Source organism: Brienomyrus brachyistius, unplaced genomic scaffold (assembly GCF_023856365.1).
Source record: "Brienomyrus brachyistius isolate T26 unplaced genomic scaffold, BBRACH_0.4 scaffold98, whole genome shotgun sequence".
In the NCBI taxonomy this organism is placed as follows: Eukaryota; Metazoa; Chordata; class Actinopteri; order Osteoglossiformes; family Mormyridae; genus Brienomyrus; species Brienomyrus brachyistius.
In genome coordinates, this window is record NW_026042373.1 from 26332 (window position 1) to 42858 (window position 16527).

At 44.3% G+C, this 16527-nt stretch overlaps 1 protein-coding gene across 1 annotated transcript in view; it reads right to left on the reverse strand.

Annotated features, from left to right (window-relative positions):
- Nucleotides 1-16316, reverse strand: part of LOC125727473 (integrin alpha-9-like) — a 39078-nt gene extending 22762 nt beyond the window's left edge. The window contains exons 1-5 of the mRNA XM_049004218.1: nt 16212-16316; nt 15878-16077; nt 11610-11737; nt 2734-2837; nt 416-539 (exon numbers count right to left, since the gene is read on the reverse strand). Coding sequence (XP_048860175.1) covers nt 416-539; nt 2734-2837; nt 11610-11737; nt 15878-16068 — 547 coding nt within the window. The 5' untranslated portion in view covers nt 16069-16077; nt 16212-16316. The remainder of the gene's footprint in view (nt 1-415; nt 540-2733; nt 2838-11609; nt 11738-15877; nt 16078-16211) is intronic.
- Between the last annotated feature and the right edge of the window lie 211 nt (nt 16317-16527).

The window sequence follows — 16527 nt, forward strand, 5'->3', positions numbered from 1 at the left end:
CAGCAACACAAGGGGCCAGATAAATACTGACGTTTTCCCAGATTCATCACTTCACACAATATATTTATCAGCGAAGCTGCAAACCACTTTTCAGCCACTAGCAAAAGGTACTCGAGTAACACTTTACTTGAGGGGACACAGAGAATGTAAAGGTACGTTCTTATGTAATGCATTAATTAACCAGGAACTAAGTGCTAGTTACATACTGATCACATGTTCATCATTAAACAACCATGATGGTTCATATATTTCATCCAGGAACTATATTAGTATAATTTATTCTTGGGTAGTAAATGAGTAACTAAGTTATTTGTGCATCCTTAAGTCTTTCAGTATTAAGGAGATGAGTACTAGATTAATGGGATTACTTATCCTTACAGCAGCGGATAAGTACTAAGTCAGTGAAGGTACCTACCCTCGTAGCAGGGGATGAGTGAGCGTGTGCTGCCCTGAAGTGTGGGAGGGATAACTGAGCAATAGCCGTGGGGCATGATATGCTCGGACTCATAGAAGACATTCTTCCAACGGTGCGCACAGGCCTGTAGGGAAAGAAGGGAGGGTAAAAGCGTCTTTCATAAGCACACATCCACACGGCTTCCACAGAGACACACACTGGCCATAAACTCACAAACATCCATACAAAACACCCCAACACAGGCACATGAAAAGTGGGTACTCAGGTGGACACTGGAAGGATAGCATTCAAAGAACAAAGTTCTCAAAATCCTCAGGAATAAAACCAATATGTACAACATACAGATAATCCATCCATTTCCTGTAACTTCTTGTCCTATTCAGGGTTGCAGGGGACCCAGAGCCTATGGACGCAAAGGCAGGGAACAATCCAGGATGAGGCACCAACCCATCGCAGGGCACAGTCACACTCCATTCACACCTATGGACAATCTGACAACTCCAATCAGTTTCAGTGTGTTTTTGGAATGTGGGGGGGAAACAGAGCAGCTAGAGGAAACCCCATGATGACACAGAGAGAACATACAAACTCCACTGACATGGAAGCCTGGCAGAAACGTGAACCCAGATCCCAGAGGTGTGAGGCAACAGTGTTAACCTCTGTACCACCATGCCGCCCCACACAGACCATCATCCTTCAGAATACTATTCACTTCTAGCAGATCTGTCTTGTGACTGACAAAGAAATGAGGTCTGCTACTCTTTTAGTAAGAGAATCTGCATGAGAGCCTTTCCAAAACTGCCCGAAGCAAAACTGCTCTTTTCTATAGTCGCAGACTGAGTCCCCAGACTGAATGAGCTGTGGTATGGAAACAACGCAGAGGTAAGATCCAGCTGGCTCACATCCCCTCAACTAGAGACAATCCTCACTCAAATGTTTGCCGAATGATACAGAATGACAAGGAAAAGATACAAATCCAACACATCGCCACACGGCTCAACCAAGAACCAGATAAGGGGGGAATTGTGGCAACAAGGCAGATCACATATTGGCCAGAAAGCAATTAGTAGAATTAACAGACAACAGAGAACATTTTGCTAATGTTTTCTCAACAACAGCACAACACCAACTGATCGTTCTACAGCACTGTCATGAAGCCAATGACAAACTCTGTATGAATAATCATGCATAGATGAGACGTGGGTTACTTCTGGCTTGACTATAAGCATCATGGACCAGGTTCCTCATCTTTCCTCCAGGAATCCTGTAGACCCATCTGGCCAAGGATAAAAAGAGTGTATAATTTCCCCTGGTCTGTGCGTCAAATGCTAAGATTGAAGAGGCGGAGTCCACAGGGTGTCCAAATAACAGGGTGCCAGATGCAGCACAAAGAGGATATTGGCTGATCCAGGATCTGCTCCAACCTCTGGGTAGCTCATCACTAGCAAGTTAAAAAGGAAACCTAAAAACCTGGTATTTCTGCCAGACTGGTCACACAACACACAAATGGGGGGAATTCATGATTATAATCTGACTGAGCATGGTCTGTGCAATTAGCTGAACTGAACAACGAGACAAACTTAATGTCTTGGCTAGAGGTGCAGCCATCAAGGAAGAGGTGCTGGACCCAGCCACTGCTCTAGGGCTCCAAGCTCACTTCCTGCAAACCACATGGGAACATAGCTGTCTGCTCTCCACCAGCAATCAGAAGAGTTAGCACAGACCCCTAATCATGTCATAAGCCACAGTCCAGCAACCTAACGGCTAACAAATAAAGACCAAAAGCGGAGTGAAAAGGTTTATTGTTTAAAATCAGGTGGCAAACAGACTGGAATGTACACTTGTGACCAATATTGTGGAAACACTTCCAAGTTTTAGAGACTGAAGAACTTTATTCAAGTATTCAAGAGTAACTGCTCCAGTTACTTATTTAATTGTCCAATGTATGATTTTTGTAACATTGCTTATTTATAAACATCACCGCCAATATTCGTGTAATAATTTTTAAAGTGCAATGCCAGAAATGCTAGGTGGGTCCACAGTTTTTACACTAGTGTAACGCTCAGCTGAACCTAAAACAGACCATGAAAGGCTCCCCGAAAAATAACAAGGGGTCCCCCCAGACTTGTCGCTCTCACTGTAAAAATGCTAGTTTGTATTGACATTCACATCCATTATTCTGTGTGTACGTGGAAAGACCAAAGGTAGGGTGCCATTCCAACAGTCACATTCTGACGCCCCAAGAAGGGCTGTGCGGTGGAAGAGGTCCTTACACATCAATACAGACATATTCACTGGGGTAGGGGGCTGTAGCTCACCAGCACTCTTCCATTGGGTTTGTCCTGCCGGGCCAAGCTAATTCCCATCCACTCATCATCCCGGTCCTCCTGGCAAGTCTTCCCACAGGCTTCCCTTTTGTTCCCTATGGATCAAGGAATGAGCATTAGCTTTCACAGAATAGCATTCCGGATTTTATTTCCAAAGTGTTCAGGCGCTCGCATCTCAGGGGGTAAGAACTGAACACCTGGACAGGAACTGCAGCCTAACTTTGTAGCCAAACTGTTTCTCCAGAGGTCTCTCTTTAATGGTCTTCGCTACAATGGTGTGAAAAAACGTGTCAGTCTTTATAATTATCTGTAGTACCACATCACAGTCCACATTTTGGTCGATGATAGACCACATATATGGCGGCCACCCCATATGACTGTAATGGAGTTGAAAATTTCTTATTGACCAGTGATGTCATAGCTGTCGTAACATCGTAGCACAACGCATTAATCACGTGTTTGTGGTGATTCTGGTGTAAACAAGCCTACTGCTCTGCCAGTCATTTGAAAGTATAGCACATGCAATTACATACAGTACTTAACACCTGGAAATGGTAACTCTTAGGAGTGGGGGGGAAATCAATTCCATTACAAATCACAATTGTTCAACGTGGGAATTTCAATATATTAAAAAATCCATTTCTAAACATCAATTTAAACATGGGTTACTGGAATTATGTTATTCACATTTAGTACTGCTAATATATTTGCCAATATAATATATTATATTTGCTTTTGTTAATGGACTCACATGCGCAATTCTGGCACGGTGCTACCATGAATGAGCAAACCGTGTGAAGAAACGTATTAATTTGTTTCAGTCCATGTTCCAAATTGAAGATGCTGCGACCGCAATTCCATCAGCTTCATTGACTTCAACCAAGAATTTCCTGTAATTGCTGATCAAGTCCTCACATTAGCTTGTGGTTCATAACCCGTTAAAGATTCAAAATTCAAGATTCAAGGTTCCACCTCATCCAGACATGCTGTCTCATTCTCGCTAGAAATCACACCTACCACCACCATGCCAACTGCAAACATCAGTTATGTGTTCAGCTATCGACCTTCACATCCTGTGGTCTACCAGTCAGGAAGCTGAGAACCCAGTACCAGTGGGGCGAGCTCAGTCCCAGGTCTTCAAGCTTGGTGACCAGCCTAGGGGGGGCTATGGTGTTGAAGGTGGTGCTGTAGTCAATAAACAGCAGTCCCCCCTTCCAATGTCCAGGTGAAAAAGGATGGAGTGAAGAACATAAGAAACGTGGGTAATTCAGGTCCAGAGAGTAAAAGTCTAGACCAAGATTTTTTGCCAGACAGCAAGAGAGGAAAAAAGTCCATGTAGTGGGTGAAAGTGGCCCTCCACGATGCTGCTACCTCAGGCGGCAGTTGGTGCTAAATGTGTCTCCGGGGAGGTAGAGACACCCCAGAGATTTTCTCACTATCCGCTGCAGTGTGTTGCAGTGTGAGACCTTGCAGTTCCTGTACCACACAAAGATGCAGCTGGACAGTAGGCTTTCAATAGTTCCCCTATAGATCGGAAGGGGGGGGGGGCTCGCTCTCTTTGGTTTCTTTAAAAAGTGTAGACGCTACTGCAATCTCTTGAGCAAGGGAGCCTGTATTTAGGGACCAAGTAAGGCTGTCCATGATGTGGACACCCAGGAAACTGGTGCTTTTGATGCTCTCTACAGCGGTGCTGTCAGTGGTGAGAGGTGGATGGACAGTGTTTGTTTTCCTGGAGTCAATTATCACCTCTTTTGTCTTATCGACAGTGAGAGAGATTATTGCACTTATGGCTGGCAGCAAGTCTTGCCGCTTTCTCCAATCAGGCCCACCACTGTCGTGTCGTCCAGCAAATTTTTTTTTTTTTTTTGTGACCAAATTTTTATTTGAGATTTTTATAACAAAGAACAAAATGGAACAAAACAGAACATACTCCACCCCCACCCCACCCCCAATACACCCTGAGACAGCAGTTCAAATATAAAGAAACAAAAAACCAATAAAGGTCACCGGCACACTCAGCCACGGAGAGCACAGATAAAAATTGAGGATAAAAGAAATAACACACTTATACCACTGAAAAATGTTAGAATTAGGAAAGTAAAATCAAAACAAAAAACAAGGAATATGGCCTCAGGACATGACCTGCAACCAATCTTTGACCAGCTGCACGTCATGGACCCAGCTCTGGATTGTAGAACCAGACGAGTTGTTAATCCGGGCTGCAGAGAGTTCCAGCAGAAGCAGATCAAGAAAGGTGGACTTCCAGACAGAAGGAATGGCACGATCAGGAGACTTCCAACGAGAGGCTAATAACAACTTGGCCGCTAAGGAGGCAGACATCAGAAGCCTCTGCTGGAAGCGAGAGAGAGAGAGAGAAGAGAAGTCCAGGAGAAGAAGGACCATGGGAGACAGGGGGATGAGAGAGGAAAGAACTGAAGAGAGAGATCTGGCCACATAATCCCAAAGAGCAGCCACTGGAGGACAGTCCCAGAACATATGGAGAAAGGTACCAGGGACCTGGAGGGGACAAAGATGACACAAGGGGTCAGGCTCTAAGCCCATGAGATGGCGTTTCCTGGGAGTGGGGTATAATCTGTGAACAAACTTAAATTGTGTTTGCTGGTGATTGGGATTTTTAGAACAATTTTTAATATTATGAAAAATAACACTCCAAGATAAGACGGGGGTGGGAGAGAGCTCCCCCTGCCAGACAGAAATTATGGGGAGAGGTTTATGAGAGGATTTGCGGAGGAGGGAATAGAGACTGGACACGGGCCTAGAAACAGGAGACAGGGACAGAGCAAATCTGCACAGCGGGTGAAACGGAAGAGGTGAGGAAAAGGAGATATTACAGGCCCTAAGCATGGACCTCAGCTGGAGGTAGAAAAAATATGAAGAAGAGGGAAGATTAAATGTGACCTTAAGAGATTGGAACAATTTGAGACCCGAGCTATCAAAAATATCACCCAGGGTGGAGATACCTGACTGAGACCAGGGCGAGGAAGAGATGGGGCGGCCTCCAATGTTCAGGACAGGATTATGGAGCAACGGAACACTGGGGTGCCATTTTGGGAAGGGGCCCAACAATTTCTCAACCCTTCTCCATGTGCGAAGGGCCTGACAGATAATCGGACCGACTGAGGCAGAGATGGATTTGAATTTAACAGGGAGGAAAGGAAGCGAGGCTAGACGATGGGGGAGAACATATTCTGCTTCGATAGGAAGCCAGGCAGGGGGATGCTGGGGAGGACTGATCCAGCTCCAAACTGGCCTTAGAGTAAAAGCAAGGTGGTAAATTTCGAAGTCCGGTAGAGAGACGCCTCCATCCAACCGGTCACGGATTAGGGTAGAGTGTCTGACGGAGGGTCTCTTGCCATCCCAAAGAAAAGTAGAAATAGTAGACTTAACCGAAGCCCAGTACCCAGGTGGAGGGGAGAGGGGAAGCATGGAACTCATAAAATTAATTCTAGGGAGCACGTTCATCTTAATAACAGCCAGCCTAGCCCGAAATGAGAGGGGAAGAGAAGACCACGAGGAGATCGAGGCTTTAATGCCCTCGAGAGTGCGGCGGAAGCCAGCAGCTGTGAGCTCTGCAACTGATGGGTAAATGTCCAACCCCAGGTATCTGAAAGACCCTGCCTGAGGAATAGAAGGAGGAAGTGAAGAGGAGCGGCAGGCAGGATTCAACGGAAGGAGAGAGGATTTTGCCCAGTTAATCCTATAGCCTGACAGGGATTCGTATGACTGAAACAGGTTAAGGACATGAGGGAGATCCACAGGAGCATTGCCGAGGTAAAGAAGCAGATCATCAGCATATAAAGAAACTGTCTGAGGGACACCTTTCACTAGGATAGGGGAAATAACATCTGAGTGACGGAGAGCGGCAGCCAGAGGCTCCAACGACAGATTAAAGAGTAGGGGGGAGAGGGGACAGCCCTGCCTGGCCCCCTGAAGAAGCCGAAAAGGAGGAGAAATGTTGGCATTAGTCAAAAGGACAGAAGAGGGGGAGGAGTAAAGGGTCTGGACTAGGTTGGTAAAATAAGAGCCAAAACCCATTCTATGCAGGACCCTCCACAAAAAAGACCAATTCATCCTATCGAAAGCCTTCTCTGCGTCTAAAGAGAGAAGGGCGGCAGGGAAGGGAAAGGAAGGAGCAGTGTGAAGTACATGGAGGAGGCGACGGATGTTGTCGGCCGCGTGACGGGATTTAATAAAACCAGTTTGGTCTGGGTGAATCAATTTGGAAATCACCGCCTGCAGTCGACGGGCAAGCACCTTGGCAAGCAGTTTGATGTCTGAATTCATAAGGGACAACGGGCGATAGCTGGAGCAATCTGTAGGGTCCTTACCTTGTTTGAGCAACAAAGTCATCAAGGACTGATTAAGAGAAGGATGGAGATGGGAGGCAGAAATGGCAGAATTCAGCATGTGGAAGAGCGGAGTAGAGAGCTGCTTCCAGAAGGCAGAAAGGAGTTCCGGAGGGAGGCCATCGGGCCCTGGAGACTTCCCAGGGCTCATGGAGTCCAGAGCCTCTTTAAGTTCTGGCATTGAAAGGGGAGCCTCGAGCATAGAGGCTTCTGGGCCTGAGAGACAAGGAAGTGGTACAGAGTCAAGAAACGAATCAGGGTCAGAGGGTGGAAAGACAGTGGGAGAGGAGAATAGATCTGAGTAAAATTGAAAAAAGCTACTGTTAATTTCCTGTGGGTCAGTGGTGAGAGCTCCGTCCTTGGTTCTAACAGAAGAAATTGAGGAGAAAGAGTCACATTGCCGGAGCCTGAGAGCCAACAACTTACTGGGCCTAGCACCTGAGACATAATATCGTGACCTAGTGCGATGAACCATAAACTCAGCGCGGTGTGACAGAAGGACATTTAGCTCCGCCCTGGTGTTTAAAATGAGGGTCTCATGATCCGGATCAACCACTACAGGACGAGCACTCTCTAAGTGAGCTAGCCGCCTTTCGAGATCACAGATCTTCCGGTGACGTTCGCGAGCCAGGCCACTGGCAAAAGCAACCGTGGCATCGCGGAGAAAGCCCTTTATTGCCATCCAGCAGTAGACTGGGTCATCAGTTGAGCCTGTATTAATTGAAATAAATTCTTCAAGTCTAGGAGTCAGATAGGCTATATATTTAGAGTTTTGAAGCAAAGAAGTGTTGAGCCTCCATCTTGGGGCCCGAGGAGAAAGAGTAGGTACAGCTAAGTGGAGGAGAGCACACTTGTGGTCAGACAAAGAGGAAGATCGTCCAGCAAATTTGATGATGTGGTTGGAGCTGAACTTTGCTGAGCAATCATGGGTGACTAGTGTGAATAGCAGAGGGCTGAGAACTCCTCTTTTCTTGTCTAAATGGTAATTAACTGCAGCAGTCAATTTCCACTAACGGCTAATGTCTCTGTCCTGCCCACGCTTACTGTACACTTATTCTCATCAGCGTGTTTTTCACATTTCTTGATCATCCCACAAAAGAACCATGAACAGGCTCCAACTAAAATGGTTCTTTTATATTCTCTGAGGTCCATTTTGGTCTAAGTCGTCCTGGATCAGCAAAAATGCTTAATTTCTTCCATTCACACAAATAATCAGTTCCGCTCAGGAAGGACTTCCTCAGCTGAGAGGTGGGAATCAGGCAGCTCCCCCCGGAGACTTGGCAAGCTCATCTGCATGGCTAGTTTGCCTTTTGAGAATATGTCAGATGGCTAGTGGTCAAACATGTAGGATGTGGCCGACAGCCAAGTATGTCCCCATGGAAAAGCATTGAGAATGAGATGGTCAGCATTCGTGTGGTGCTTGTGAACTCAGCTCGTGTGTTTTTCAGGGTTTCGCTGACGACTGGCACGTGGGGGGGCGGAGCTCACGAACCCAGAGGGAGAAACTGCATATGTCAAAGGATATTACCAAATGTAAAATAAATAACTGAACCATTCCGTGGACCCACTGTGGACTTTTATACTGACATATAAACACACACGCTCATCCACAACTATACATGTAGATGTATGCATGTACACCAGATTATATGCAATGGCACATGCACTAGCAGACACAGTCAGAGATACATACACCCCTACAAGGAGTCACACACAGTGTAGAATAGATAACATAGAATTTACCAAGGCAACTTGGAAATGTATCTGGGTAGAGCAGGTCCTCAGTAGGTAGCAAGGTGCGTGTGGTATTTGTGAATGTTTATCCAAGTATGAGGTATGCTATCTATTTTTTAGAAACCGAGATCTGGGTGGCTCAAGGATTTGGAGGTGCGTGCAAGTGTGTTGAAGGTCTTGGGTTTAAATCTGGGCTGACTGAGTCAAGGCCATGTGTGACTGTGGGGTAGGACCCTGTGCCCATGCTCAGAAGGTTGCCAGTTCAACTCCTGTGACCAGTTGAGTGATGCCACCTTACGACCTTGAGCAAGGCCCTTCCCCCATTTGCTCCAGAGGGGCTGGTCAACCATGTGCTGTGACCCCAAAAATAGCCCACACCTCTATGCGTGTCTCATGGACAGTAAGATGGGGTGGGTGAAAACACAATTTCCTCAGAACGCGCAATAATGTGTCATTATTTCATATTAAAGCATATTTAATAAGTTTAATAAAAGCCTCACAAAGAAGTCCCTCATGGCCTTTCCAGCATTTACCACCCTTGTGGAAACATCAAGGTCTGCCTGTTCTCTAGCCCCTGCCACAGGAAGTATTCAGTGTTTATCTGAACTGGACCATGCTTATGTTAGATCCTGTTTTCTTTTGATCGGTGAAACTTGATGCTCTCACCATCTGTGGAGTCAACAAATGACAGGGTTTTAGAGGGGAATTTAGTCTGGCACGGGACGGTATCTACTGATGGATAAGGGCACAGGCACTCAGGGAGCTGCACTGCCTGGCATGTCAAAGGAGTAAATGAGTCTCAAAGAGGAGGGCGACTCGCTGGAGTGATTTTGTGAGAGTGAACATGCTGTGCGCACTGCGATTCCTTCAAAAACTCTTTGGAACTTTTGTCCGGACATCTCGCAGACATTACTTCTGGGATTATTTTGGTAGCGGAACAGAGAAAAACACCACAAAGACTGACTTAGTTTAATTTATCAGTTTTACTGACATCATAATTATTTCTTTTATATAGAGTGTTAAATATCTTCAATGGATTGTTATTCATAGTGGCTTCACTTAACCTTTTACCTGCAGTCATCAAGTAAAATTGTCTACTAGTTATCTGATCTAATTATATAAGGAAAATGCTGATTCCAGATTCACTTCCATGAATCTGTGTAGGATCATTGTGTCATTTTATTTATTGTTGAAACAAAAACCCCTTGTCTCTGTATGCATTCCAAGCTATAAAACTTCCATCCATCCATCCATCTTCTAATCACTTATCCAGTGAAATTTACTATTTAAAAAATTACAGAAGCAAAAGTAATTGTGAATTCTGACAATGATAGCCATCCAAAAAAGTTACGGACTTTCATTTCCCTTCTCCTCTAACTAAGGTACCAGCAGCAGCTACAGACCTCAAGCCATTGATGCTCCAGACCCTTAACACAGCCCAGGCCACATACAGGCTGCTGCACATGTGACTTGGTGGAGTTTCACCTCAGGATCCCCTCTCCAGAGCAGACATTGGGTAAGACCATCCTCTCCATCACTGTATTGTCTAATAAAACATTTACCCAAATTTTTTGGGTTTATATGACTCTGTATATAATGCTCACTGGGATTATCCTTTAGTATCAAGGCTTCTTTGTCTAAAGATCATTCTTATTCTGATTAACTCATCTAAGAAGACATACTAACAAAACAATCAAGCCATCACTTTACTTAACAAACTCTATAAACATATCACAGCCTTTGCTTTAACTCTTGGTATGACAGAGTCCTTTCAATCTACTCTAATATAGGCCAGCTATTGGGATAAGTGAGCTTTGGCAGCGATCTACTGCAGCTCTAGTAATGGAAAACCTGAGGGCTGTATTAATGACGTTTAACAGTGTCTGCTGTGCTGATAACACAGTTAGCAGGGACGTGCACTAAAGTCATATAAACATCAGCTTCTCTTTGCCTTCATCCTCGAACCTTATAAAAGGCTGCATTATGTTGCAAGGAATGGAGGATGACTGCTCTCTGGCACCGTTCCTTGTAAAATATTAGCAAAAAACATTATACATTTATAACAAAATTACTATATGGATTTTTTTGCACAAGGGTGTACCATTGTGTTACTGCAAATCTGAATCCCATGTTAGAAAACTGTAAAGCACTATTTTTTATATAATTAGATTGTGTGACTGGTAGACAGTTTCACTTGGCAACAGTACGTGAAATGTAAAATGCAATCCATTGACATGTGAGATCCAAGCAATGGTTCACATACACTCATTCCTAATGCAGCCGCTTTTCATTTCTAAGATAATGTCTATAAATACACAGATACTCAGAGTTTCATTGCAGATCCAATCCAGTTTAGACGTGACAGATGTATTCTTTCATGGGTGTGTGTGAATGCACGTTTGTAAGATCGTGCATCACTATGTAAGAGCGAATGTTTTAAAAGTAATAAAACATGCCAAAAGTCTGTCATACATTCTATCTCTTTGGGTCAGAGGACCCAAAAACTATAGCAATACTTAAAATGTAAGCAACATTTTTCTTACTATCTGTTTGTCAGAATGTATATATAAAGCTGACTATTTGGACATTAATTTTGTGCATATACAATGCAGCCCAGGCCCAATGTGTTAAAGTACAATTAAAAACGTGTAAATACATAGAATGCAGATTTTCAGGCTGGTTGTTTTAAAAAGCCTGTGTGGCCTCCTTGCATGTAGACCAGGCCCCGTCACGTTCAGCCCAAACCCCACCCTGCACCTCACCCACCTCTGCCCAGGTCCATCTCTGTACAGCGGCGGTCGGGGTTGCTGTGTATTCGGCATTTGTAGACGGCTCCCGGGGTCCGTACAGAGGTACTGTAGGTTGAGTTAGCCTTGGGGGCGCCCACCAGCACCCTGCAGAAGTGGATGGGATGCAGAATCAGTGACGCCCTCCAAGAACGTTACGGTCCATCTCCCCTTCTGCTGAAATCCGCAGGCAACCTCATTATTGCTGCCTCTTCCACTATTTTGTATCTTCCTATTTACCTGAAAGTGCCCAACTATCAATTCAGAGCCAACAGCAACATTTTCTGCAAATTACTGTTACTTCCTCTTTCTTACTGAGCTGTTCCACACCAGACCTTTGTGTTCTGGCAGTCCTGGCGATTAGGTTGGAGCATGGTTCATTCAGTGGCAACATTACTCTCATGAAAGAGAAGCACATAATTGACTCTTCAACCTTCTGTCAGTGCCAGCTAACCCTTAAAGAGCACCAAAAGCAGCTGAATACAAGAACTATAACTGTTTCCCTGAATCTATACGTTCAGTATCCAGTATGAGTTCAAATAATCAATTTTTGAATATACTGTACACTGAGCCCACATAAACAATGGTACACTGATTATACTGTACACTGAACCCTCATAAACAATGGTACACTGAGTATACTATATACTGAGCCCCCATAAACAATGGTACGCTGAGTATACTGTACACTGAGCCCCCATAAACAATGGTACACTGAGTATATTGTACACTGAACCCTCATAAACAATGGTACACTGAGTATACTACATACTGAGCCCCCATAAACAATGGTACACTGAGTATACTGTACACTGAGCCCCCATAAACAATGGTACACTGAGTATACTGTACACTGAACCCTCATAAACAATGGTACACTGAGTATACTATATACTGAGCCCCCATAAACAATGGTACACTAAGTATACTGTACACTGAGCCCACATAAACAATGGTACACTGAGAATACTGTACACTGAGCCCCCAAAAACAATGGTACACTGAGTATACTGTACACTGAGCCCCCATAAACAATGGTACACTGAGTATACTGTACACTGAGCCCCCATAAACAATGGTACACTGAGTATACTGTACACTGAACCCCCATAAACAATGGTACACTGAGTATACTATATACTGAGCCCCCATAAACAATGGTACACTGAGTATACTGTACACTGAGCCCCCATAAACAATGGTACACTAAGTATACTGAACCCACAAAATCAACAGTTTCCTGAGTAAACTGCCTTCTGAGCCCACATAATCAGCATTCTACTCAAAATACTGTCTATTCTGCGTACTTTCCACTGAGGTCACTGAATACAGAAGAAAGCTATGGCATTTCTGATACATTTCTAAAACCTAAACAAAAATACCGTAAAAGAGCAAAATGATTGGTAAATGCTTATAGTCCTCAAATGAGGTTTGAAATCATGGCAAGTCAAGAAACCAACTCACCACCCATATCCAGGTAAGCAGTGGCATGAAATAGCATCACCCCAGGACCACAAGTAGCAAATTCCACTTTGGATTTATATTACAGTATAAACCATTGCTAATATTAAAGCAGTCCATATAAATCTGCTGTAAAAATTTTTGCACATTTTGATTATGTCCTGCATACGGAGTAACCTGGGCTATACTAAGTAATTCAGGTGAGGCTTCGGTAGTACAGACTCAGCATGATATCAGAGTGACATTAATCGCAGCTGCCTAGTAAATTTTACTACATACAGTGCGTGTAGAATAGAATAACCTTCTTTCAAAATATTCCAAAAAATTTAGCTTACAGCCTTAAATGAAAAAATACACGAAAAATATTTCTTCCCAGTTTTACTTCCTCAATGCAACCTATAACATCCAAGTGAAAGATCTCAGCTACAGTTCAGAAAAATGATAAAGAAAAACAAAAACAACACATGCTGAGATTAATAAACACCCCCCCCCAATGTCAACATTTTGTTGAACCACCTTTTGCTTTAATGACAGCCTTGCGTCTGTTGGGATAATTCTCTATCAACTTTGCACATCTAGCTTGAGCAATATTTACCCACTCTTCTACACAGAACTGTTCAAGTTCAGTCCAATTGGATGGTGAGCATTGGTGGACTGCTACCTTCAAATATTTCCACAGATTTTCAATGGGGTTGAGGTCTGGACTCTGACTGGGCCACACGAGGACAGTCACCTTCTTCTCCTTCAGCCTCTGTGTGGTCAGTTTTGCTGTGTGCTTCAGGTCACTGTCATATTGAAAGGTGGACATTCTGCCCATCTTCAACTTTCTGGCAGAGGGTAGCAGGTTTTCCTCAAGAATTTGACGGTATTTTGCTCCATGCAATTTTCCTTCTACCCTAACGAGAGCCCCAGGCCCTGCGGCAGAGAAACACCCCCACAACAGGATGTTGTCACCTCCATGCTTTATTGTAGGTATGGTGGGTTGCGGATTTGATTTCCACCAGGTGCACCGTTTGGTATTAAGGCCAAATAGTTAAATTTTGGTCTCATCTGACCATAAGACCTTTTTGGACTTGGCATCAGAATCTTCACAGTGCATTCTGGCAAAGCTCAAACGAGCCTTATTATGACCTTTCTTGTGAAGTGGCTTTTTCCTTGCGACCCTCCCAAACAAGCCACAATTGTGCAGCGCTTGTGATATTGTTGTCACATGCACACAATGACCACTCTCTGCCCTAAAATCCCGTAACTCCTTCAAAGTGGCCATTGGCCTCTTGGTAGCCTCTCTTACCAGTTTCCTCCTTGCTCTTCCATCCAGTTTGGAGGGACAGCTGGATCCAGGGATGTTCCCAATAATACCAAACACTTGCCACTTCTTTATTATGGACTTTACTGTGCTCCTTGGGATTGATAAAGCCTTTGAGATTTTTCTGTATGCATCTCCTGTCTTTTGTCTGTCCACAACTCTAACCCTGAGATCTTTTAACAGTGACTTGCCACCCGAAGTCAGTTGTTTGCTGTCAGTTGCACCACAGCAAAAACAGCCCCAGGAACATCTGTTTTTATGCTTCACTAAGCACACTGATCACAGGTGGAAGCCAGTATCCATGGTCTGCAGTGGAAATGGTGGTTACTTACACCTGACTGAGTTTACAGACATTGTTTAGGAGGGGGGTGATCCTTTATTAATCTCAGTATTTCTTGTTCTTTATTTTTTACAGTTCCTCAGAACTGTAGCTGTGATGTCTTTCACTTGGATGTTATAGGTCTCATTGAGTAAGTGAATTTGGAAAAAATATTGGTTTGTGTATTTTCATTTAAGACTGTAAATACAAAAATTGTATATTTCAAAGCAGGTAATTCTATTTTATATCCACCGTATAAGACATCAAGCACGCTTCAAGCACGTTCAAGCACGTTCGAACACCAACTCTGAAAGCGCATTTTTTATGTTTTCTTGGCATTATCAGCGTGTGGGATCAATTTTAAAGTGTTACAGAGATCTGTAGACAGACCTCCCTACAGCTGCGGCTAAACTCAGAGGCGGGGTGTCCGGACAGAAATGATCCGCAGAGCCATTCCTACGTCGCCTGCCAGGCGCGTCGCTTTCATGAAATCCAGGCACGGCAAGTTTTGATGGGAGCATTTGAACTTCCCTCGGTGATGTAAACTATGAGCTCACCGAAATGAAGGATAGACTATTTAACTGCAGTGCGCTCATTTAAATGCACTGGGCCAAAACCAGTCTCTCCTCCCCCATTAAGAAACCTCAGTGAATAAATATGTGTGCAAAAAGCAAAATCAAATCCGCGCTCCAAACATTTAAACTGCTGATAATTCTTCACCTTACACTTTCCACTGGTTTCCCCTAAATGTGATCGTAATTAAACTTTTGTGGGGGAAGTCAATGAAAAAGAGCTTGTACGGGGCAAGTTGTAAATGATCTGTGATGCAGGATAAAGCGCTGATGCGGCTCTGAACTTCAACAAAGTTTACGATGATCACAGGCCACAGGCGTGGGGGACGCGCAGCTTAAGCGCCCCCATCCCCGTGCATTCACTACTGTTCTTATTGTGGAGTATGGAGATAAGTGCGTTATCCATCTAAAAAGCCTTACTATGGCCTAAAGTAGACCGGTTGTGACTAATTCAATTGCGGAAAATTCAGATGACTGAACACAAGAGAATTTAAATATTTAGGTCCCGGACTGGTATGGTTCAGATCCCTATAGAAGTGCACTTCCCGACTGTTTGAATGAATATTTGAAGTTAAACTTGCATTACTTACCAGCGGCTATTGTCGTAGTGGTGCTGTAGCACGGAAAACCCGAAGAACGCCCCTTCAGGTCCGCGGAACACTAACGGGTGCTCGGCGTCGATGTTATAAGAGTGAACCGCAGAAACCAACAAAACTACGAAAATTACATCCAAAACTCCTCTCTTACTTCGGGAGACAGTCTGAACCTTTCCGGGGTGCATCCTTGATACCTAAGTATAAGAAAATAGGTGTGAAATGCTGGCGGAAAATTGTTGAAATAGTTGCATAAACCACTAACAAGAAAGATCCGAGTAAGCAGTTCAAAGCAACAAATAAAATGGAAAATGTTCAGTGGAAAAATAACCTCAGAGATGGGGATGTTGAAAAAATAACGGTCCAAGCTCTCGCTCCTCGGAGCGTTGAACTAATCCCTGGCCAGCGCTGTAGGCAGTATGTGCGCCGATAGTAAGGCGGGTGCTGTCACGTCGCGAAGGCAGGCGGCCGGGGTGCGAAAGACACTGCCCCCTAGCGGAGCCTCTCGGTTCGCATTTCGTGAGAGCTGGGTGCTGTCGGTATCTACGTTTTTCTGCGCATTTTCATTAAAAGCTGGGACACGACAGCACAGATGTCCAGTCTAGTGACCGAGAAACTAGTCAAATTGACGAAAATAAATAATATAA